We start from the raw sequence: 23873 nt of genomic DNA, 5'->3' as shown, positions 1-23873 counted from the left end.
GGTGATGAGCTCCAGCTCTGAAGCTTTACTCGTGGCTGACTCTATAATACGTCCTCATGTTGGCCTTGCTCTGGCCCTGGGTGGCTCCCCAGTCTGTCACTCCTGCTCCCTGGAATGGTTTCCAAATAAAATAGCTGGGAACCTGGGCTAAGAACTGTTAGGTCAGTGGTTCTCAATCTTCTGGCCCTTTAATACAGTTCCTCATGTTCTTTCCCCCAACCATAAAATTATTTTCGTTGCTACTTCATAACTGTAATTTTGCTACTGTTATGAATCGTAATGTAAATATCTGATATGCAGGATGGTCTTAGGCGACCCCTGTGAGAGGGTCGTTCGACCCCCAAAGGGGTCACGACCCACAGGTTGAGAACCACTGCTATAAGGTATTAATAGTAATTTACAGATATGACCTAACAATTCATTCAATCTTTATTTAATAGTGAATTTAATGTTTTCCCTCTCCCTGAGCAAATTGTTTTTTGTCACATAATCTATTTCCCTATGTCCCCCACCCCCATATTATTAAGGTCCCCAAAATAGTTGATATGGACAGAATAGATGTGAGAATGTTGGATTTTACAAACTACCCCAAAATTTAGTGGCTTAAGACCGTGATTTATTCCTTATAATAATGTAGGACAGCTGCCCACATGGTATAGGCTGGGGTCACATGTGTGGCTCTATTCAAATAGCATTTTAACTGGAACTATAATGCCCTTGGTGGTTGCACTTCTGTGTCTGGCACCTCAGCTGGGGTGGCCAGAAGAGCTAGGGGCTGCCAGGCATTCCTCTCCCTACAAGTCTCTTATCATTCAAGACTCTGGCCTAAGCTGCTTTATATAGTGGTTCGGTCCCAAGTGGAAGCTGTTAGGTCTCTTACGGCCTAAGCCCAGAACCGACACAGTTACTTCCACAGCATTCTATTGGTCAAAGCAAGTTACAAAGCTAGCTCAGATTCAGGGGAAGATTCCACCACTTGATGGCAGAAGTTGTTTGTTGGTGTCTGTCTTCAAAGACAATCAAAAACTCTTAATTAAATTCAGGTCTTACCTCTTATGCTCACCAAACCTTCAGAGGTTTGCTGAAATCAACAATTATCAAAGAAATTTGTAAAACGGCCCTTGTAATTTCTACTTAGAAGCTAGGGCAGGGAGCTTGTGTGAGTAGACATGATCATATATTAGTTTATATAATAAATTCCACCCCCTTTGCCACATTGCCTTTGTCAGTTGCCCTTTCGTTGAAATGTTCATACTGATCGTTTTCCTTATGGTACTTGACACCTTTAAGGTATGTTATGCTCCATTTATGTGGTAAGAACTTGATTTGACCATCGAATTGGAAATAAACAAAAAGGTTATTACTGAAGCTTTCACTTTTAGTTAATCTGAGCAAAGGTTTGGATTTCTTCTCTGTGACCTTAGGAGAAGTAGTGTGAGGTGTCACTTGACCAGAGGGATACTCAAGGGACATTGCTACAAACGAGGATCGGAATCTCACTGGTAGCTTGGGAGCCCATGGTAAGACAACTATTGGGCCAGTTGTTCTCATGTTCCTCTGCAGCCACACACATTGAATTTTATCACACGATGCCTTAGAGACCTCTGCACCGATGTGTTTTTCTATATATATTTCTTCAGACTCTTGAACAGAGGACTTTATACTGGGACCTTACTTCTGTATTATCTATCACTCTTCTCCCAAACAACTTAACAGTCCTAAGTTTATCATTCATGTAGGATGATGTGTGTGTGGTTGTGTGTGTGTGTGTGTGTGTGTAGAATGAAAGTAAATAGAGCCTCCATAGGAAGCCTCATTTGGGTGATGGAGCCAAGAATGAAACCAGGGTTCAGTAGGAAAATTCCTTATAAAGGTCTGTCTACCTTCCAGAACTCGAATCTGGGAGTTTATGCCAACTTTTAGTGTGAAGACTACCATTTGCACTGCCTCTTTTCTATTTAACCTTTGAGTTTATTTATTCTTTGAGGTGGGCTCTGTTCCACATAACAGGAACATTAAGATAAATGACCATACTATAACTGGGCAGTGTTACACTGTTAGAGACATTTAGAAGAGGAGTGAGGGCATGAAATAGAGCTGGGAATGCAGGTGAAGTTTTCATGAATAATATGGAATATACCCAGTGATAACTGCTTTAATTTCCTAAATATTTAAAATGGGATCTTAGAAACCCAGTTTATAGACGGTATAGTATGCTGCTATCTCAAAGAAGATAATATACCACGGAAAGCCTGTCTTGGGCACCCTTCCTCTCAAGGATACAGGAGTGAAATATACCATCATTAAAAGATGGAATTTATCCATATCATACATTTTTTTCTGGAAGAGGAGTCTTGCAAACTCATAAACTTTTTCTTTTTTGGTTAATCGTCAACCCGAGGATATTTTTCCATTGATTTTTACGGATAGTAGAAGAGAGAGGGAAAGACAGAGAGAAATATTGATGTGAGAGAAATACATCGATTGGTTGCCTCATGCACGTGCCCCAACCAGAGCCCGGGTTGGGCCGGGGGGGCGAGGGGGAGCCTGCAACCAAGGTACATGCCCTTGACCAGAATTGAACCTGGGACCCTTCGGTCCGCAGGCCAATGCTCTATCCACTGAGCCAAACCAACTAGGGCAGAATCATAAACTTTTGTAGAAATCCACTATAATCTCTACCTTGTCGATTTCTTAAATATCTTTGTGTTCTCTGAAATGTCAGCAATAGTGAAGGTAGAAAAGTAGATTGCCAATAAAAAAGGAGGACAGTTAATTATGGATAGCCAATGCCAGTTGATACACACTCATTTAGGTTGAAGCTGAGAAGAGAGTGTGCCTAGCCATGTAGATTGGCTGAAGCCATGTAGGGTAGGGCTTTAATGTCTTGCTAAGGAATTTGTGGAAATCAAACGTGGTATATGATTAGAAAACTGGTTTTGCTGCATTATCTAGTCTGGATTGGAGAACCTGGTGGCCCAGAAGGCTGTTCTTTCAGTGATCGAGTAGAAGGTGGTAAGCACTAAGTTAAATTGGCGGCTGTGGGGATGAAGGACAGTGCCAAATTGTGTGTGATCTTATTCTACCCGGATCTGATGACATCTCAGCATGAAAACTTCCTTAGTCTCTTTTTTTAAACCTGCCTACCTGCTAATCTGCAGTGGTAAATAGTGAAATAATCTGACAGTTGAACTCTTCAGTTCACTTGCCAAAAACGTCTGTCCCAGTAGAATGGATGAATTGTTTGCAGCCCTGAGTTGATGAATGTGTTCTTCTAAGGCCTTTTCCAAAGGTTAATAGGTTGCAGAACTTAAAAGCACACACTCAGATTGCAGAATTAGTTTGTTTTGTATGAATTTTGAAGCTGCTAGAACTTTCTATACTGGTAATTTTTAAAAAACACCTCAGTGTTCCTAACCATTATTCTAAATGTTTACATAAGATATGTTTATATAGCATGAGGGAATTTCTATTACTATAAATGAAATAAGCAGCATCATTAGAAGTTTATAGGTTAACCAGACTTTATTTCTGAAGAGTGTTTTATGGCAAGTGAAAGGCTGTTGAACCGACACCTTTTCTAAAACTGTACCAGGGCTGTAGGGAGTTGCAGCTGGAGGTGCTGAGGAAGCGATTGCTGACACAGTGAGGTTTCCATGTTCCCTTTCATCACTGTAGCCTGAAATGTGTACTGTTGGACAAATAACTGAAGAAGTTGTGTGGTTCAGGTCGTGTTGGGACTAGCCAAAGTCTGCAACCTGTTCTCCTAGCATTGCTGTTATCAGTAATCACAGGGAACTGTTTTACTGAATGTCACACCAAATTCGATAACTCACAATTATATTTTGGATGCACTTGAATTGCCTTTGTTTCAGCTAATAGTGTTACATACTCCCTGGGAAATGATGATGATGAAACAAAACAGGTGGCTGAAGATAATTAGAACTTGAATTTCACTCTGGTTTTTCCACTTCTTGAAAACTAACATGAAAAGAGTACTTGGTTAATCACTAAGAAGACACTGCATGTCAGCAGGCTCACCTCAAAGTGGTTCTTAGAACACACTTGCTCGAGTAGACTGTTGGGGTGGGGTGTGTTTTAGCTGTTATTAGGGGAACAGTCAGTCTCTAGTTGGGGTGGATGTGTTTCAGGCGGAATAGTTTGCCCTATCTTTTGTATTGGTTTTATTTCTTCGGTTAATGGTTTATGTTGTTAAATGAATTGGAGAGTGAGGGGACATCCTGTTATCTTCTTGTCATCTTTGTCTTAGCCCAATGCTGGGCTGTGTGTAAGCACACGGAGAGCAAGCTTGTGCATGATTTCAAATGGCCCTGTGAGGTAGAAAGCAACCTGTCAGCTTGCAAATAAGACTGGATTGTATGCTCTTGACACCCTTACACAGATCTTGTATCTGGAGTATTTTAGCTTGAGAATTGACTGAATGTGGTTGGCCCCAACTGCAAGTAGCACTTCTTTATGCTTGTGGCATCAGTGTTTTTGTTATGTGCTTGACCAGTCCAGACTGAATCGTGTTGCTATAGTACCAGGTTTCATCAGTGTTCCAGTCATATTTTACTCATAGCCAGATGGTATAGGGATATGTTTTTCCTTTGCTTGTCCAGATTTGATTATCCATATTTTACAGAGATTTTAATTTTGAAAAATAATTAGTGGAAGGCTGATTAAGTAGAGATATGTGTTTGGGTGTTGAATGTAAGTACATGATCAGCAGATATGACACGTATCATACGACAGATATTACTGCTGGGAACTTGGATTCGGAGAAGGAGTTATTAGTCTCCTCTATACTCTCATTGACATTTTTAGGAGTTCCTGTCTTACAGTGTGTCATAAAACTTATCTTCAGAGAAGAGAAGAACTGGAAAGCTACCAAATATTGGTGGTTTGGATATTCAAAACTCCTTTATGGATTTTGAAAGGTAAAAATGAAAGTTAAGTTATTCAATTCTTTTTTGTTGTTGTTAATCCTCACCTGAGGATATTCTTTCTATTGATTCCTACAAAGAGTGGGAGGAATGGAGGGAGAGAGAACAATAGAGAGAAACATCGATGTGAGAATTGGTTGCCTACCTCACAAGGAATCAAACCCCAAGACCCTTTGGTTCGAGGGCTGATACTCTACCGTGAGCCACACTGGCCAGGGCACATTTACTCAATTCTTAACGTTTTACTTTCAGTGTGCTTTTCCTCATTGTTTTGGTATTTAGGAATTTGTAGCTGTCCAAATGGCTCCTAGATGGCTCTGCATCTTATAAAACAGGAGTATTTGATTTTAAATCTTAATTATACCTAGTTCTTACCTATTAAGTTTTTCCCCAGACTAGTTAATTTTAAATTATTAGGTCTTCTCAAGCATATGATTAGCAAGGCGTAATGTATTTGAGGCTTGCAAAAGTTTCAGGGGGAAGGACAGGATTTCTGATTGAATTTTGCTTTATACTTGGGCTTGCAGGAATTGTGGGAGGTGCTTCAGTGAAGAAATGGACCAGTGTGTATAATCATGGAGTCTCCTTGCTAACCATCACCACCTGCTCTCCCTGATACGTGAGAGAGAGGGTCTGGGGAGAAGGAAAGAGGTCAACATGAAGCTGAAGCAGCGAGTCGTGTTGTTAGCAATTCTCCTTGTCATCTTTATCTTCACCAAAGTTTTCCTGATTGACAACTTAGACTCATCGGCTGCCAACCGGGAGGACCAGAGGGCTTTTCACCGAATGATAGCTGGCTTGCGGGTGGAGCTGGCATCCAAGCTGGACCACACCTTGCAGTCTCCCTGGGAGATTGCAGCCCAGTGGGTGGTTCCCCGGGAAGTGTATCCTGACGAGACACCAGAGCTGGGGGCAATCATGCATGCCATGGCCACCAAAAAAATCATTAAAGCTGATGTGGGTTACAAAGGGACACAACTGAAAGCCTTACTGATACTTGAAGGAGGACAGAAAGTTGTCTTCAAACCTAAGCGGTAAGTCTTCATCTTAGAAGTTATATGTGCTAGTTGGTTGATGCGTGTAATCTGGGATTGTGTAAGAGGGGTCATCTCCTCTTGGTTTTCTCTTCAGTAAAATGAGAGGGGTAGACTGGACGATCTCTGAAGTCTTTTCTAGGTCTTAGTGTTCTGTGAGTCTTCAAGTAAGGGAAATTTTAGGAACATGAATTGGTTCCATATAAGACAATTTTTTTTTACAGTTAGAGCTGTCCTTCTAAATTTATCAAATATCTACTATGTTCCAGATGTTAGAGATACAAACTGAGTTAGTTGGGAAATAAGCCACTTGTCACCAAAACTGTGCAGTTAGAGACTAGATAACTACATGTTTTAGAGAAGGAGTTACCCAGAGCTAGAGTGGGTTTTGGATCAATGACTAAAGTCCCTCTTAGCGCTAAGCTATAATTCTTTCACCTGGGTTTTGTTCTTGCTTTAATTTTAATGAATAGACTGTTTTCTAGTCCTCATCCGAGGATATTTTTCCCATTGATTTTTAGAAAGAGAGGGAGGGGGAGAGACAGAGAGAAACATTGATGTGAGAGAGACCTATTGACCCGTCAGTCCAAGGGCTGACACTCTCCAAGCATGTCATACTCGCGGCATGACTCATTTATAAATTCAGCCCACTGGCCGGGAGTTTGACATGCTTGCAACCACTGTGCCAAGCTGGCTAGGGCTATACTTTTTTTTCGTTTTCAAAAAGCAGTTTTATGTTTACAGAAAAATCAAGGGTGAAGTACAGAGAGCTCCTATGTATTCCCTCTCCCCAGTTTCTCATATTATCTTCCATTTGTGTAGTACATTTGTTATAATTGATAAACCAATATTATTTTATTAACTACTGTCCACACTTTACATTAAGGTTCACTTTGTGTTTTATATTCTGTGGGTTTTGATAAACATATAATGACAAGTATTCACCATTACAGTATCATACAGAATAGCTCACCTGCTCTAAACATTCCCTGTGTTCCACCTATTCATCCCTCTCTCCCCCTCTCCTTCCACTCTCTCTCCCTCTCCCTAGCCCCTGACAACCACTGATCTTTTTACTGTCTCCATACAGTTGGAATCAGACCTTTTGTAGCCTTTTCAGATTGGCTTCTCTCACTTAGCAGTATGCATTTAAGGTTTCTCTGTCTTTTTTTAAAATATATTTTTATTGATTTCAGAGAGGAAGGGAGAGGGGGAGAGAGAGAGAAACATTAATGATGAGAGAGAATCACCGATTGGCTGCCCCCCCCCCCCGCAAGCCCTCTATCAGGTATCCAGCCTGAAACCCCAGGCACATGCCCAACCAGGAATCTAACCATGACCACCTTGTTTATAGATGGATGCTCAACCACTAAGCCACACTAGCTGGGCTCTCTGTGTCTTTTTGTGGCTTGATAGCTCATTTCTTTTTATTGCTGAATAATATTCCATTGTCTGTATGTACTACAGTTTGTTTATTCATTTCACCTACTGAAGGACATTGTAGTGCTTCCAATTTTGTCAAAGTTATGAATAAAGCTGCTATAAACATTTATGTGTAGGTTTTTGTGTAGTTGTAAGTTTTTAGCTCATTTGGGAGCACAATTGCTGGATCATATGGTAAGAATATATTTAATTTTGTAAGAAACTGTCTTCCAAAGTGTCTGTACCATTTTACATGCCCACCAGCAATGAATGAGATTTCTCTTGCCCCACATCATCCTCACCAGCATTTGGTATCTGTGTTTTGGATTTTGGCTATTCTCTTAGGTGTACAGTGATATCTCATTGTTCCTTTTACCTGTGTTAAGCAGAAAACTGGGCCATTTTAGTTACCTTGGTCTAAACTTGAACTGGAGAGTGGACTCTATGTTGTTAAACAGCGACACCTTTGGACTTCAATTTGTGTGTCAGTTCTGTAGTATAATTAATTTTTTGAAAAATTTTCTGCGAATATATGAATTTGAAATAGGTTAACATGGTAATTCATACTCATTTGCCAGGAATTAGTAAAGGGTGAATTTTCTCAAAGTTTGTAATATCTAAAATTTTCTGTGTACTAACCTTTTTTTCCCACTTCTCGAAGGAGCTTTTGAAAGAATTAAAACACATACTTTGGGTCTCTTGCTGGAGTAGGAGAAGAAATACGAGGCAATGATGTACAAAACTCAACTGTGAGCAGAGTTGTTGGCCTTGTGCCTTCATTACCCAACTCTCAGTAGATAATAGGCAGCCAGAGAACTTATATATTGGGATCCCAGAAATGGAAGGGATCTGCATTTACTTGGAACTGGGAAGCATGATTTATGGAAGGTGTGGAAATTAGGAAAGTTAAAAAATGTAGCCTTTTTTGGAGAACACAAGTCTGATTGGCAGGTAATAAGGAAGAGTATAGTTTCCATTGAATGCACACTGTTTGCCAGGCATTGCACCAACTACGTTTGTATCTGTTAATGTCTCTAACCTTCATCACAACTGTGGGCAGTCATAGTACTTATTTCCAGTAAGAAACTGAGGCGTAGGGACAGAACTAACTTGACAAGGTCACCCTGCAGCAATGAATTGAGTTGGCGTTTGGATCTGTTGGAGTGTGAGCAGCTGGTGTTGTGCTGCACATGTAATTCTCTTGTTTGCCTTCCTGTAAGTGTGATGACATGGCACACCCATCATAAAAAATCACTAGCTTAGTTTTGAAATGTGGCCTTTGACCTCTTGGTTTTGTAGCCTGAGAGATAAGCAAATAGATGAGTCATGGGCATTTTGTGTTTAAATAAGAGGATATCCTCTCCACACCCACTGTTTGTATACCAGATAATTGAGGATGAGATGGGACAGCAAGAAGTGTAGAAGTCAGGTTGTCCTGGTAGTGGGCAGTATTTGTACCAGTCCAGGTGCTTTGTAGGTATACCTGGGTGTTTAGACAAGGTATAAGTGGAGGGAGAGGAGCCTGGCTGGTGACTAGGGGAGGAGGTCTCAGATAAATGCATAAACTAACCTTAGTCACTATTGCTTCATCTCATATCTCTTACAACCTTCTCATTACCTTCCTCTTCCAGACCATGCCAAACGCTTTTATTCTTCCCCCAATGCCATATTACCCCTGTGCTGCTCAGCTTCCAAACATCCAGGGACTTCCCATTACTCACCAGACCAAACCACTGTCCACAGCCTAATGGTCAGGCCCCTCAGTCTAGTTCTCCTCTCTGCACCCAACTTTTTATTTCTGTTGAACTGGTCCCCTTCTCACCACCACCTCCTGAAGAGCCTGTGTCCACCCCCAGCTCCAGGGGACTGTTCTCCACCACCTAGCAAGCTCTGTGGGCTCCTGCAGTGGAGATAGTGCTGAGTCCCTGCACACACTGACCTGTGCTGACTCCACCTGGCACTGTCGCAGACTGGGAAGGTGGCTGTACGGTTAAGTGCTTGTAAAAATTGACTCCAGTCCTGAAGCACCTAGCACATTGCTACTGTGACCCCAGGGACTTCAGAGGCTATTTAGTCCCCATGTAAGTGCAAATTAATGTCCTTGGTCAGACTCTAATGTCCTTCACCAGAGGGTAGGAGTGATTTATTGGCCGTTACTGTATGAATTTTGCTGCTGTTTCAGGGACTTAAGATGGATCACTGTGCTGAGAGGAGGAGCTGGGTCCTCACTGCTAATGGAGACTTGCCCCTTTCTGCACAGCCCTTTGTGGTGCCGGCTTTGCTGGAACCTGCTTGTCCATGTCCTGCTCTCAGAGGTGGGGGATGGAAGATTGATGATATGTAGGACCACAGTGACGCTTTTATTTACACATTTTGCCTTACATTGTAAAAGTGATTTTTTTTTCAATGTAGCTGTTTCCATTCTGGAAGTAAATTGGTTATCACATACTGTAGTCATGGTGAGGACAAGGTGGCAGGGGCTGGGGCGTGGGTAGAAGTGAGGGAGTGGTCTTAGGAAGTGCGGAAGGGACCCTGGAGCTCAGCTTATCCAGCTGCTCATTTCATGGGGGCCAAAAATGAGACCCAGAGTTCTGACGCCACCTTTCACACACCTGAAACATGAGCTAAGGGTTCGGGCTTTCTGACTCCGGTAAAGCTCTTTCTTTCTGATTCCTAGTCCTTTCCCTCCCCGCCTTCTCCAGCCCATTTGCAGAGTTCCCGGGTTCCTCTGGTCTTACCTTTCCCTTGGAACAGCCTCTGATTCACTGAGAGGAATAGACTGCTCATCACCACATGTGTTCCTGTGGCTCCACTGGAGTCAGAAATGAAGTATCCAAGGACTGCCCCCCAGTGTTACCGCAGCCTCCAGCTGAAGTGGGGAGAGAGGTGCTTGAAGTGACAGCTTGGCTGCAGTTCTATTTTAAAATGGATAATTTTAATTTGGAGGGAGCCAGGTAGCCTAAACAATGCTTTGACACTAGAAACAAAAAAATCCATTTGAGTATATTGACACCGCTAAGGAGAAGCTGGTGTCCAGCCGGGTGCTGATGCATGGCTGTCTTCTAGCATAAGTGTTTCATCACTTTGCCTTGATGAATGTGTTTCGTGGACATGCTTTCACTTTATATTCCACAGTCATTTATGTTGAAGGTCATGCCTTTTCTAGTACCATTCCCACTTCCCCACATTCTTGTCAGCTTTGGAGATCCATGTGTCCTCAGTGGAGCAACTCTACTTCAATCTCAGTTTATTTCTAGTTGACAGTTCCCTGTACAGTTAATAGGTCTCCTTTTGAAACAGGGAATGTAGGTGAACAGTAGAGGTCATAGGTGAATTAAGTGTCTTTTTCTTCTCAATTAACAGGTTTAAATTGTATCTATTTTTATGATTAGTGGAGAGAAATATGCCAGTTCTCATTATCCTGTGTTTTTGTCATGCATATGATATAGAATGGTGTTTGAGGTGACACAGATCTCAGAAATTGCCTCCTAGTCAAGCCCCTAGTGTTGTCGATAAGGAATCAAAGGCCCTGAGAAAAGGGTTTTGCTCATTTACTCAGGCAGTAGTTCTTACTCCAGTCCAGTGTTTCTTCTGCTGTATCATCATACACATAAAGAGAAACACACCAGCTCTTTTCAAATCCACCTTTGCCTACTTATTACCAGAAACAGGTGTCTCAGGACCATTTCCCAAGAAATTTAAACTTCTGTCACAAGCCTTTAGCGGCAGCCATCCTGGTAAACAACTATAGGCCTTACCACTGTTGTGGAGATACGAAGATGGTCCTTGCCCTCCAGAAAATTACCTTGTAGTTTGAAAGTCTTTTCGATGGGGTAAAATAACATCTTCCGCGTTTTATTCATAGAATGATTGCTGCGGTAGAGAGGGAACACTGGTTTCTTCTCCACTTCATCCTCACCCTGTCCACCATTGACTCGTGTCATCCACGATCGCTCAGGGTTGACAGGGAAGGTGTTGTGGAGCAGAACCAGGCTTGTGGAAGTTTCTGTGCACTGCCCCTTGTGCTGGCACCTGTGGTACTGATGCGTTCATGTCTCCATCTGTGCTTCCCATTCTCTCTGCAGGTATAACCGAGACTACGTGGTAGAAGGCGAACCCTATGCTGGTTATGACAGACACAATGCAGAGGTGGCAGCCTTTCACCTGGACAGGTATGTGTGTAGTCACAGTGCTTTACTTGCATTGTTTCCTTTCAAAAATATCCTGGAAGGAGAGGGCATGTGGACTCCCCCTCACCCGCATAAAGGCTGTGACACTAATAACTTTGACTTGTTACCTACTTTGGAGAGCTGACTGACTGATTCCATGAAATGTGTATGAGTCCATCATAATTCAGATGGTACTAGGAATACCAAAATACATTTTTCTTTTTTTCCATATATTTTTATTGATTTCAGAGAGGAAGGGAGAGGGAGAGAGAGATAGAAACATCAATAATGACAGAGAATCATTGATCGGCTGCCTCCTGCAGGCCCCCTACTGGGGATCAAGCCTGCAAGCCAGGCATGTGCCTGACCAGAAATAGAACCATGACTTCCTGGTCCATAGGTTGATGCTTAACCACTGAGATACACCAACCGGGCCCAAAGTACATTAACTCCTGGCTTCTTTGGGTTATTTCATTCTGGTCTTCCTTTGTCATTATCATGAAATGAAGATGTTACTGGTAAATAAAACCAGTAACATCTGGCAGGATGAAAACCAAGGTTTGAATTCAGATCTCTAAATTGAACTGGTTGTTTACCATGAGCCTGGCAACACTATTTGTTTGTTTTTTTGTTTGTTTTTTAAATATATTTTATTGATTTTTTACAGAGAGGAAAGGAGAGAGATAGAGAGTTAGAAACATCGATGAGTTAGAACATCGATCAGCTGCCTGGAAGGAGAGGGCAACCCAGGTACATGCCCTTGACCGGAATCAAACCTGGGATCTTTCAGTCCGCAAGCCGACGCTCTATCCACTGAGCCAAACCGGTTTCGGCATTTGTTTGTTTTTTAAGTAGACCTAAACTAATTCCAAAAAAGTAGACCGTTTTTGGCCTAAAGTAATACTGACTTATCCCCATTTGCTAGAAACATAGAGCATGACGTATATAATGAATGTTATTGTCCTTTATATAAAACTAGGGAGTTTTATATGCACTGAGGAGGGGGGTCCCTCAGCCTGGCCTGTGCCCTCTCGCAGTCCAAGACCCCTCGAGGGATGTCTGACTGCCGGCTTAGGCCTGATCCCCAGGATCCCTCACTCTTTACCAGCTGCTTGCTGCTCCTTACCTCTCGGCTCACTGCTCCTTAGCGCTGCCGTGAAGCCAGTCATGAGCCCGGCTTCTGGCTGAGTGGCACTCCCCCTCTGGGAGAATGCACTGACCACCAGGAGGCAGCTCCTGCATTGAGCGTCTGCCCCCTGGTGATCAGTGTGCATAATAGCGACTGGTCGTTCTGGTCATTTTGCCATAACAGTTGCTTAGGCTTTTATTATATAGATATGCACAGCTCCAATAACCCCAATAATTCCAAAGGAAAAAATAATAGACATGAATTCTATATGTATAAATTAGCTAGGGAAATTAACATTTTTTCAGCAGTAACCTTGTGAGTGAACTGTCTAGTATCTTACTTGCTCTTCTGATCAGCTCATTCATCAGGCACGTGGACAGACTTGTAAAGAAATATTCACAATGTTTTTTAAATGTAGCTGGAAGAAAATTAAGGTAAATTTTTGTCTTTTTTTGGATTAAGAAGGATATTCTAAGAATAAGAGTAATGGTCTTTAAAAAATCACAAAGAAAAAGTTAGTAGACTCAACTAAATAAAAAATTAACTCACACGTCAAGAAATATCAAACAAAATCTAAATGCAAACAAACCAGAGGAAAGTACTTGAATCTAATGTAATCTAAGCATTAATAGCCTTAATATATAAATATTTATACAAATCTATACATATACTCAAATTCTAGTAGAAAATGGTCTAAGGACACAGTTGATGGAATAGAAATTATTGATTGCTAATGAATATGGGGTAGGGAGCTCATCCTTATCAGTAATACAAAAAGTCCAGTTAAACAATGGGATGCTATTTCTTCCGGCTGAAAATAGCAGAAATGAAAAAAAGCACCTTCATTGGCAGGAATCTGTTGAGATTCAGATGATGTCTCTGGCATTAATCGGTTCAATCTTTCAAGAACTCTAGCCTTATGTGTCAAAAAACTTAATATTCATACCCTTTGATGCAAATATCTAAGGTGTTTCTAGAAAGGACTGTGGAGAAATAATTAGAAATTCAAAGATACATATACCACAATCTTAGCTGTAGCTGGTAGCAATCTAAAAAACATCTAATGCCATGAAAAGGTTAAAATGTTTTGTTCACAATCCCATGAATTTTCACTGCTTCTTTTAAGAATTAATGGGAAAGAGATAGGTAAATCCTACTCGTCACTTGATGGAATACCAGAATTAGTCTTTCCAAGACCTCATTTGTTTCCCAATTTTCTTCATCCCCAAACCCCTCCCTGTTTCCCTATTGATGGATACCAGCAGTGCTTGAAGGTCATTTTCCCACATCCATACCAATACTTTATATTATCCAACATATCAGTTTTTGTTCATCTAACATATGGAAAGTGGTATTTTATTTTGTAATTCCCCAATTATTGACAAAATTTAGTATCTCATCTTTTCACAGCACATCACCCACTTAATGATTACTTTTGATATTAATTAAATATGATGTTTCCATTTATGACTTGTGCCATGGGAGGTCCTTCTCTACCTCCAAATCTGAAAAATACTCTGTAGCCAGTCACCCGACCCCTTTTGTTAACTGCCTCCTCTGTGACTTGGCTCCTCGGCACTAAGCTGGCTGCTGTTCTTTGGCCTGATAGTGGCCACTGGGAGAAAACATATTTTCCACTGTTTCTCCAGTCCATGGCTCCTGACACTTTTCTACTCTGGGGTGCTGTTTCTTCATTTCATTAGGGATTGACCACTTTCTCTGGCCTCAGGAGATTCTCTCTATTTTTATGTTATTTTGACAAATCTGTTGATCTCTGTGGCTTTTCTAAGATTCAGTTTAGGACAAAGTCACTCAGAAGCCCTGAACAATAGACTTTTATTGCATAGCCACTTAAAAAAATTTTTTATTTTAAAAATTTGGGGGTGATATTAGTTAATAAGATATTTGTCAAGTGTGTAGTTCTGTAATACATTGTCTGTATATTATTGCATTGTGTGCTCACCATTTGAAGTCAGGACTCTTTCTCACAATACCGTTGACCCCCTTTGACACATTTCTTCCTCCCCCTCCCCCTTTCTCTCTGGTAAGCAGTGTACTACACAGCCATTTTTAAAGGCTTTGTAATGACATGAGAAAAGGCTCATGATATAATGATCAGTGAAAAACAGGACACAAAACTGCATATTGTGTGTATATATACACAAGAGTGAGTATGTGTTTATATATACTTGTAAAGGAAAAATGCTCATATGCCAAAATGTCAATTATTTTTGGATTTTGGAATTATGGATGATCTTTATTTTCTTCATTATAAATTGTCTTTGTGTTCCAGATCCTGCCCTCCAACATTTCTTCTAGACAGGAAATTTCATTTAAAGAAAGAGTTATTGTGCTCTACTTTTAGACCATTAGAAAAAAGTATCTGTATTTAATTTGTCCCATGGGTTTTATCCTTTTACATTAAGCCATATTTTTCTGTCAATGTGCTGTTTTATCCAAAGCTTGGAACCCAAGTATGGATTTAGATTCAGGTTTTTGTTGTTTTGTTTTGTTTTGTTTTTCTTAGCTTTGTTAAAATTTATTTAAATTTTTTATTATGAAAATTTTCTAACAGAAGTAGAGAGAATAGTATAATGAACTCATATACCCACTCCCTGGAATAAATAATTGTTTACATTTTGCCAGATTTGCCTTATCATTTTTGTTGAAGTGTATATTAAAATAAGTTACATACATCTTGATATTAAACTCATAAACATATGTACCTCTAAAAAATATTTATACCTGTCAACAATTCCTTTACACATCTAACATAATTAACCGTAATTTTTAATACTGCTGTTGAAATTATATCCTCAAGGATTTTTCTCTTCTTTTCTTCAACCCTCCAAACCAGGATTCTGGGTTTTCGCCGAGCCCCGTTGGTGGTTGGCAGATTTGTTAATCTTCGGACAGAGATCAAGCCTGTGGCCACGGAGCAGCTCTTGAGCACCTTCCTAACTGTAGGTAAGAAGATGTAAAGAGCTTTGAGATGGTGGAACAGTTATTAAGTTAATTGGGGCGTCATTGAGCAAGCTGGTTCGTGACTTCCAGGAATTGAAGAACTGAAGGGAATACAGAAGCAAGCCAGGCAACTTGCTCCTGGATCACTGGGGAAAATGGATCTAAAGGTAGATGGCAGAAAACTGAAAGTTTTCCCTAATGTGTACTTTGTTGTGTCTGTGAAGTAGGAAGTGAGATCATTTACTGATAATGTAAGTAGCTGGTAACTTTATTTCCTTCTGCTTGTTCTTAGCTAGACCTCAAACTCAATTTTTGGCCTATAACTGTTATTGTCTGTATATCGTTGACTGGGTAGTTTTTTCATATACATGTACTTTCTTGGGATCTGTCTCCTTAGAATTGAGGAATCCTTAAGGCAACGTTGTGAGAAAGTCAGAAATTCCCTTGTAGGATTCCATGTGGGCCTGGAAGATCACCACTGCCTTCTCCTACTCTGCAGCGGGTAGCCTGTAACTCATGTGCATGGAACTGGCTACAGTCCCTCTGGGCTCTGCTCTCTGGTATACCTCACTCTGAGCTAAAATTCTCATTCCTGTTCTTGTGGGCACAGTGAGAATTGGGGCAGTTCAGAGGTGCTGTGGTCTCTTATCCCGGCCTCTGCATGGTGACAGTTTCAATGACACAGTGCTTCACATTATGACTTGAAACAGTCATTGCAAGATGAACTTCACGTTGCTTTGCTAGAGTGAATGGGTTTGCATTTAAAATGAGGTGAAACTGAATATTTAACAGACGTGTGAGAGATTCATCATGCAGAGTTTAACTTATAAGGCTAGAGCAATGCTGTTCTTACAAATAACCAAAAGCATCAGTGTCACTGATTTGTTTCTTATATTTTCTAAGCACTTGTGCTTGTTCAATTTTAAGCACTTTTACGCAGTTTCTGTATTTGATCCTCAACAAAAAGTGCAGTAAGGTGAGGAGGTTTAGCAGCGTGTCATACTTGAGAAAGAAGCTGAAAAGTTAAATGACTTTCCCAAAGTCACAAAGCTACTCATTGTTATCTAGGATTCAAACACAGATTTTAAAACTCTAAAATATTTAATTTGCTTGCGTTCTTTAATATTTATTCATTCAACAACATTTTGTTTACCTTCTGTGTGGCAGACTCTGTGCTGAATGTCAAAAAATGAGTGATACCTTCCTGCCTTCAAGGAGCTTTGTCTATGGGGAAGCCAGACACAGAGGGTCGTGGAGGGGCAGGCACCTGGAAGTCAGAGCAGGGTGATGTTATTCAGCGGAGGTGCTATTGCAACCAAGTCTCAAAGGGAGAGTAGCAATCCCACAGGGGGATACAGTGGGAAGGAACATCCCAGGTTTGGATTCCTAACCTTTTTTGTTTGTTTGTTTTGTTTTGTTTTTTAAATATATTTGATTTTTTTACAGAGAGGAAGGGAGAAGGATAGAGAGTTAGAAACATCGATGAGAGAGAAACATCGATCAGCTGCCTCCTGCACACCTCCTACTGGGGATGTGCCCGCAACCCAGGTCCATGCCCTTGACCGGAATCGAACCTGGGACCCTTGAGTCTGCAGGCCGACGCTCTATCCACTGAGCCAAACCGGCTAGGGCATGGATTCCTAACCTTTTTTGTGCTAAAGACTCATTTGGCAATCTAGAGAAGCTTATCGATCCTTTCCCATAATAATGTTTTTTTTAAATAAATAAATAGATGCATAGACTTACAAATGAAACCAATAATGTTGAAGTATTAATAAATTTAAAAAATTACAAGTAGCAAATTTGTGAGAGTCCCTTGTGCCTTGCTATTTAACACATTAAATAAGAAGACCTAGCAGCTCTAGTAACTACCTTAATTTGAGTCTACAAATGATACCTGTTGTATTTGCAACAACAATGCTACTATGTTATGAAAACTCTGTGATTTCTTCTAGTGAAAAAGTCACAGATAATGGCAATACTGCTATAGTTTGCTCCCTACCGTAGTAGCAATAATTGAAGGGAATGCTAAGTTTCAAATAGAAGTCAATGAAAATAAAACTATGATTTTGTTTCCATCCATTTCCCCGGTGGAAGAGCATGACAGGTCAGGAGACTGTGATTTAGCTGAAGTTAAGGTTCTGTGTGGGGTTGGAGGCTGAGCAAGGCAGGTGGTCAGGAGAGTGTCACCAAAGGGCCTGTGCACCAACTTTCTCCCTAAGCACTGGGGGCTACTAACATAGCCTGAGCACTGGGAGCTCTTGGCGTGAATTCATATGCAGCAAGTCAGAAGTAACATATTTAAGAGATACTCTAGAATGGGAAGAACTAGTGGACATATTAAATGGAACATTCCAGAAATAAACAGTTCACAAGTTTTAAACTGTGCACCATTCTGCGTAGCGTCATGAAATCTCACCTGTCTGCTCTGTGCGCCCCAGGACATGCGAATCCTCCCCTGGTCCAGGGTATCCACGCTGTATACGCTCCCCACCCACCCTGTGCATGCCATCTTCCTCCTCCAAGGGCTCTGGCAAAACAGAAGAGGGCATTCCTTCCTTTCCTTTCCTTAAAGTGAGTTCAGAAAGACACTGTGGCGGTAGTGGCTCCTGGAGAGAGATTGGGTAGGAAGGACATGGAGAAAGGGAGACTTACTTTTTCATATATACCCTTTGGTACCTTTTGAATTTTTTTTTATACCTTGTGCTTCAATTACCAATACTGTTTTAAATGTAAGTTCAGGATCTTGGTTTTCACAATATCTGCTTACCTAAGCTGCTCTCTTCTCCATTGTTTAGGGAGAATTTGGAATCTTCCTTTTTTTCCCTTAAGTGTGTTTGGTTCCTTTCTCTCCTTTAGGAAATAATACTTGTTTCTATGGGAAGTGTTATTACTGCCGAGAAACAGAGCCAGCTTGTGCCGACGGAGACATGATGGAGGGATCTGTTACCCTCTGGCTTCCAGATGTGTGGCCTCTGCAGAAACACCGACACCCCTGGGGCAGGACTTACCGAGAGGGCAAACTGGCCAGGTAAATGCTCCTGTGAGTCACTACTAGTCCTCCCCTGGGCCTGGCCCGGCGCTGCCCATATGCAGCCAGGGGTTCTGTCCAAGACTAAGAGAATGGTGGAGGGCCAGGGGCAACCCTGCTAGGCAGGGGCTTCATCTCCTCTGTGTGGAGACAGTGCAGGGACAGTGTCGGCTCTTAGTAAGTAACCTGGTGCTGCTGCTTGCCTCCAGGTGGGAGTACGATGAGAGCTACTGTGACGCAGTGAAGAAAACATCCCCTTATGACTCCGGCCCGCGTCTCTTGGATATCATTGACACGGCTGTTTTTGATTACCTGATTGGCAATGCTGACCGCCATCACTATGAGAGTTTTCAAGACGACGAGGGTGCCAGTATGCTCATCCTTCTCGATAATGCCAAAAGGTAGGACCACAGGACTACCTAGTCAGGTAGCGGTTTCTAGGCTCTCCTGGAAAACTCCAGAACACACCTGACAGAAGGCATCTTTCCTGTTTCCCCTTGGACTCTTTGCTGTTGGCGATCCTGTTCTCCTGTCTTGTTCAGGTTTGCACTCCTTCCACCCTCGGGGACCTGAGAACTTTAAAGATGGAAAAGTAGGTTTTTCCCCAGGAGTCAAAGACTGCTTTGTTCACAGACAGCTGGGAACCAAGGCCTTTGATTTGCCGCCATTCACGTCATTCTTTCCTGACTATGATATTTAGAATCTTGAGAAATACATAATAGAACATGAAATTTGATTACTGTTCAACTTATTTTACCCAAAGGTTCTTGCCGTTTACAAAATTAATTTTTTGATAGGCTGCTTTGCTATTTTCGTAGAAGTGTTTGCCCAGACTTTTTGCTATCATGAGAGGAAGAGGAGTTGCTTAGTGATAATATATAAAGACAACTTACTTTTATCTTCAATAAGATTATTTTACTATTTTTGAATCAATGATTGTCCTTAGTTTTTCAAGTCTGGGCTCTTTGAAGAACACATTGTATTTTCAGTTTACACTCTGCATTTTCCATGGTGCCCAGTTCATTACCACACTTTTGCTACACTTAATAGAATACTTTTGTTTGCCAAACAGAGTACTTCTTTGGAGCCCAGCATTGTCCGCGTCACTATGTTAACGTTGGTTGCTGAGACTAAGCTGAGACATGGGTCCTCAGCAAAGAATACGTGGGCAGCATTTGCTAATGATGCCAGCCTCTTACCCTGAGCACGGGCACCTCGTGCTCTGTGAAAGGTGGTGACAGCTGTAGAAAGTGAGAGGCCAGCTAACATCTTGCCAGCAGAGCAGGCAGTAGCCAGTGCTACATACATTCCTGAAAATTTTTTATCCTTACTTGTAAAAATGATCCTTTTTTTAAAAGATCACGTGAATTATGGAAATATACATTGAAATAGTTGCCTTTGCCATTTATTATTTGAGGGCCTGCATTGTGCTTTGGGTTACCAGACCCTTTAGTTATTATGAGGAGCTTCCAGGAAGAGTAGGAGGTTAACAGTTTTTCTAGAATCAGTTCTCCTTTTTTTAAAAAAACAAAACAAAAAAACTAGCAATCTGTGTACTTGGGTTCTGGCTAGGAAAGAATTCAGAGTAAGACCCAAATTGTAAGAGAACATTTATTGGATAAAATACGGAGGTAGAAAAAGTAATTCCTAGAAGAAATGGGCTTAGGAAACAAGTGACGGAGTTAAGGGAAAGGCACCGAGGGTGTGCTCCTGGGAAGGAGAGCGCCAGTTCTCCTTTTCTGACTGAATTACTGCCAAGATCATTTTTACATCTGCTTTGAACTAGCTGTTTTCTCAGCCTCTGCGGGTAGTTTTTGCATTCTGAATCTGTTCCTATACTTGCAGGGAATAGGATAATCCAAACCTTTTCTGGTTGGTAATTTTGGAGAACAGTGAAACTTGTTTTTACAAGTAATGACCATCTGCTTGTTGGTGGGACCCTGACCGGAATAGCCTGTGTTTCTCCGCCCACACTAACCTTCTCCGGGGTCAGAGGTCTCCAGGTTCCCGCTCTGTCGGTGGTACCACGGTTGTGCCTCCGCACCTTGCTGTATTTTGTCAGGAGAGAGGGGTCTTGTAAATGCGTGTATATATTGTTCGATGCTGCAGAACAAACTGTTAGGAATCTGTGTCTAATTGGTCATGCCCTGTTTATTTTTAAGTGACTTGAGCTGTAGGAGCATGAAATTATTTAGAATCACATTTGGATTTCTTATAGAATTTTCTCTTGCTTTGATGCTTCTACCTAATTCACCGAGATTTCATTTCATTTTCAGCTTTGGGAACCCCTCGCTGGATGAGAGAAGCATTCTTGCCCCTCTCTATCAGTGTTGCATGTAAGTTACGCACATCAAATGCCAGGTTCAGATAACAGTATGGGAGTGTTTTTGGCCTTAAAACTTCCTAATACCTGAGCAGTGCTTTTCATGCTTTTCTAACCTAGAACCCCTTAAGGGCCTGACATGGAAGATCAAGGAAAAGTGGAGGCTGGTGACCCAACACTCAGAATTCATTTTGAGTTTTGTATGAATAAAAGTTTTCGTTCTATTTAGTAATGTATATCCATGTTTGTTTTAATATCAGAATATAGTCCCTCCCCCCAAAAAATTCTAGTACAATCTGTGTCCCTGGTCGCTGTCTTGTGTTTACCTTATGGTTTCAAGTCCTCTCACTCACCATCACAAACATCCTGTGCGTTGCATATCTCAATTTGAAATTATATAAACCAAAAGTGACATTTCCCATACGTATTTAGTGACTGATGTTATTTTTTTAAGTCTATGCTGTAGAACAAAGAAAAAGTAAATCAAAATAAAATTTAAAAATGGCTTTAAGAAGCTCCTTTTCAGATCATGATTGCAGTAAAATTTTAAAGTGAGCACTGAGAATGAGCTGGAATCCCCCACGGAGATGCAATTTCAGCAGCACCACTTCCCACTGGCGAATTCCCTGGGTCCCTGGGACCATGTGAGACTGCTCCTCCTGGCAACGCACCTTCTCTTTTTTCTTTCTTTCTTAAATGTACTTTTACTTATCTATTTTTTCCTTTTTTAAAATATATTTTACTGATTTTTTACGGAGAGGAAGGGAGAGGGATAGAGAGTCAGAAACATCAATGAGAGAGAAACATCGACCAGCTGCCTCCTGCACAACCTCCACTGGGGATGTGCCCGCAACCAAGGTACATGCCCTTGACTGGAGAGGAAGGGTGAGGGGAAAGAGATAGTAACATCAATGATGAAAGATAATCATTGACCAGTTGCCTCCTGCACGCCCCACACTAAGAATCGAGCCCACAACCTGGCATGTGCCCTGACCAGGAATCAAACCGTGACTTCCTGGTTCATAGGTCGACACTCAACCACTGAGCCACCATGGCCGGGCTTTTGCCTTTTTTTAATCACAAAAATGTTCTGCAGAAAGCTTATCCAGGTAACCCTTAATTATCTTGATATTGGGAAGCAATGATACAGCCAAGCAAAAACTATATCTTTCAAGGAGGATGTTTTTATATTAATACTTAGTGTTATCAGTCTGGTCCCATCAGGAGATGGAAAAAACACAGTGGGTTAAATGGGAAAGTTTAGTGTAAAGAATTATTAACTCTGATGCAGGAGTGACTATAAAGAAAACGAGGGCTGAGGGAGAGCACCCAAGAAAGGACAAACTTGGACGGGGATCCCCTTTGTTGTTCAGCCCACTGGATGGCAGAGAAGTCTATGAGTTTGCAGACGCTGGGTGAGGCAAGGTATAGGCAATCAACAACTGGCATCATGAAATACAGAGGGATGGATGCCTAGGTAGAAGCCCTCTAGGCTGCAAACAAGGCATGTTTTTGGGTCTGCAGGGTGCCAGAATGGTCAGGTGGCCTTTGGCACTCTGGTTTCCATATCAGCCAGGCCTCAGGATGGTTTTCACCAGGCCAGGCTGAGGCTGCAAGATCACCAAGGGCCTGCCGGTTCTGGGAATGTGGCCGGGACAGATCTGCATATGATGACCTCGCCCACACATGACTGACCCACTGGGCAACAGCCAGTAGCAGCTGGAGAACCCCTTACTTCTGCATTGTTCCTTGAGCGCCCTCTGCTGAGAAGCTTAGGAGAGAGAGATGCTTAAAGGAAATCTGTCCATTACAGCAGACAGATGCTTGGGGCATTTGTAGTGGATTTAAAAATACAAAACCACACTGTTTCTTTGCTTGTGCATTGCTTCCATGCTTTAGCCAAAGTTTGATCTCCTTTGCTTTTTAAATAGTTGCCGAACAGGCTGCCTCTTGCAGAGTCCAACTTTTCTGCATACCTAGTAATTCTCATAGTACCCACAGGCAGATCAGTACTTTTCTTCTGAGATAAACAAAAGATCTTTACTCAGTGAAATAAGGAAAACTGGTATCCTTATAGTAAACTTTTCCTATTTATAATATTAGTGGTAGAAATTTTTTAAAATTCAGAAATGTAAAAAGAAGGAAATAAAATTACCCATTAAGATATAAGGATAACCCTAACCGGTTAGGCTCAATAGATAGAGCGTCGGCCTGCGGACTCGAGGGTCCCAGGTTCGATTCCAGTCAAGGGCATGTACCTTGGTTGCGGGCACATCCCCAGTAGGGAGTGTGCAGGAGGCAGCTGATGGATGTTTCTCTCTCATCGATGTTTCTAACTCTCTATCCCTCTCCCTACCTCTCTGTAAAAAATTAATAAAATATATTATTAAAAAAAGTATTCTCTCAAATAACTATGCAGGTTTTTAAACACTTACTCTCCAATGTCTGCATTGATCTTGCCACAGAGTCATCAGAGCTCCTACTGGTCCATGGACCATACTCTGAGTAGCACTGATCTAGACTCCCACGATTAGGTCAAAGGGTAAGCGCCTCTGTTGTTTTTCCAGATGCCCCGCCACGGCTGTGCCATTTTGCACACCCACCAGCAGTACATGAGGGCGCCTCCTTTCCCACAGCCTCACCAACAGTGGTCTAACTTGGATTTTTGCTAAACCGATAGGTGAGCAGAGGTATCTTAGGCTAAGTTTTAATTTGCATTGCTCTTATTATGAATGAGAATAAGTGTCATTCATGTTTTTAAGCCCAGTTTGCATTTATATTCATTTTCTACAAGACTGTTGGTTTTTTTCTTCTTGATTCCCAGGAGTTATTTACATAGCAGAAATATTAATGTA

At 41.5% G+C, this 23873-nt stretch overlaps 1 protein-coding gene across 2 annotated transcripts in view; it reads left to right on the top strand.

The window, feature by feature from the left end:
- FAM20B (family with sequence similarity 20 member B) overlaps window positions 1-23873 on the top strand; it is a 33891-nt gene that overhangs the window by 7169 nt on the left and 2849 nt on the right. The window contains exons 2-8 of one of the 2 annotated variants that reach the window (XM_006754512.2): window positions 4828-4940; window positions 5474-5980; window positions 11488-11574; window positions 15558-15667; window positions 18524-18695; window positions 18905-19096; window positions 20972-21031. In XM_006754512.2, coding sequence (XP_006754575.1) covers window positions 5604-5980; window positions 11488-11574; window positions 15558-15667; window positions 18524-18695; window positions 18905-19096; window positions 20972-21031 — 998 coding nt within the window. In that variant the 5' untranslated portion in view covers window positions 4828-4940; window positions 5474-5603. The remainder of the gene's footprint in view (window positions 1-4827; window positions 4941-5473; window positions 5981-11487; window positions 11575-15557; window positions 15668-18523; window positions 18696-18904; window positions 19097-20971; window positions 21032-23873) is intronic. The other variant, XM_015570137.1, reaches the window with a different exon arrangement.

The sequence above is a fragment of the Myotis davidii genome, unplaced genomic scaffold, assembly GCF_000327345.1.
Source record: "Myotis davidii unplaced genomic scaffold, ASM32734v1 scaffold591, whole genome shotgun sequence".
Taxonomy (NCBI): Eukaryota; Metazoa; Chordata; class Mammalia; order Chiroptera; family Vespertilionidae; genus Myotis; species Myotis davidii.
This window is presented reverse-complemented; position numbering and strand designations above follow the sequence as displayed.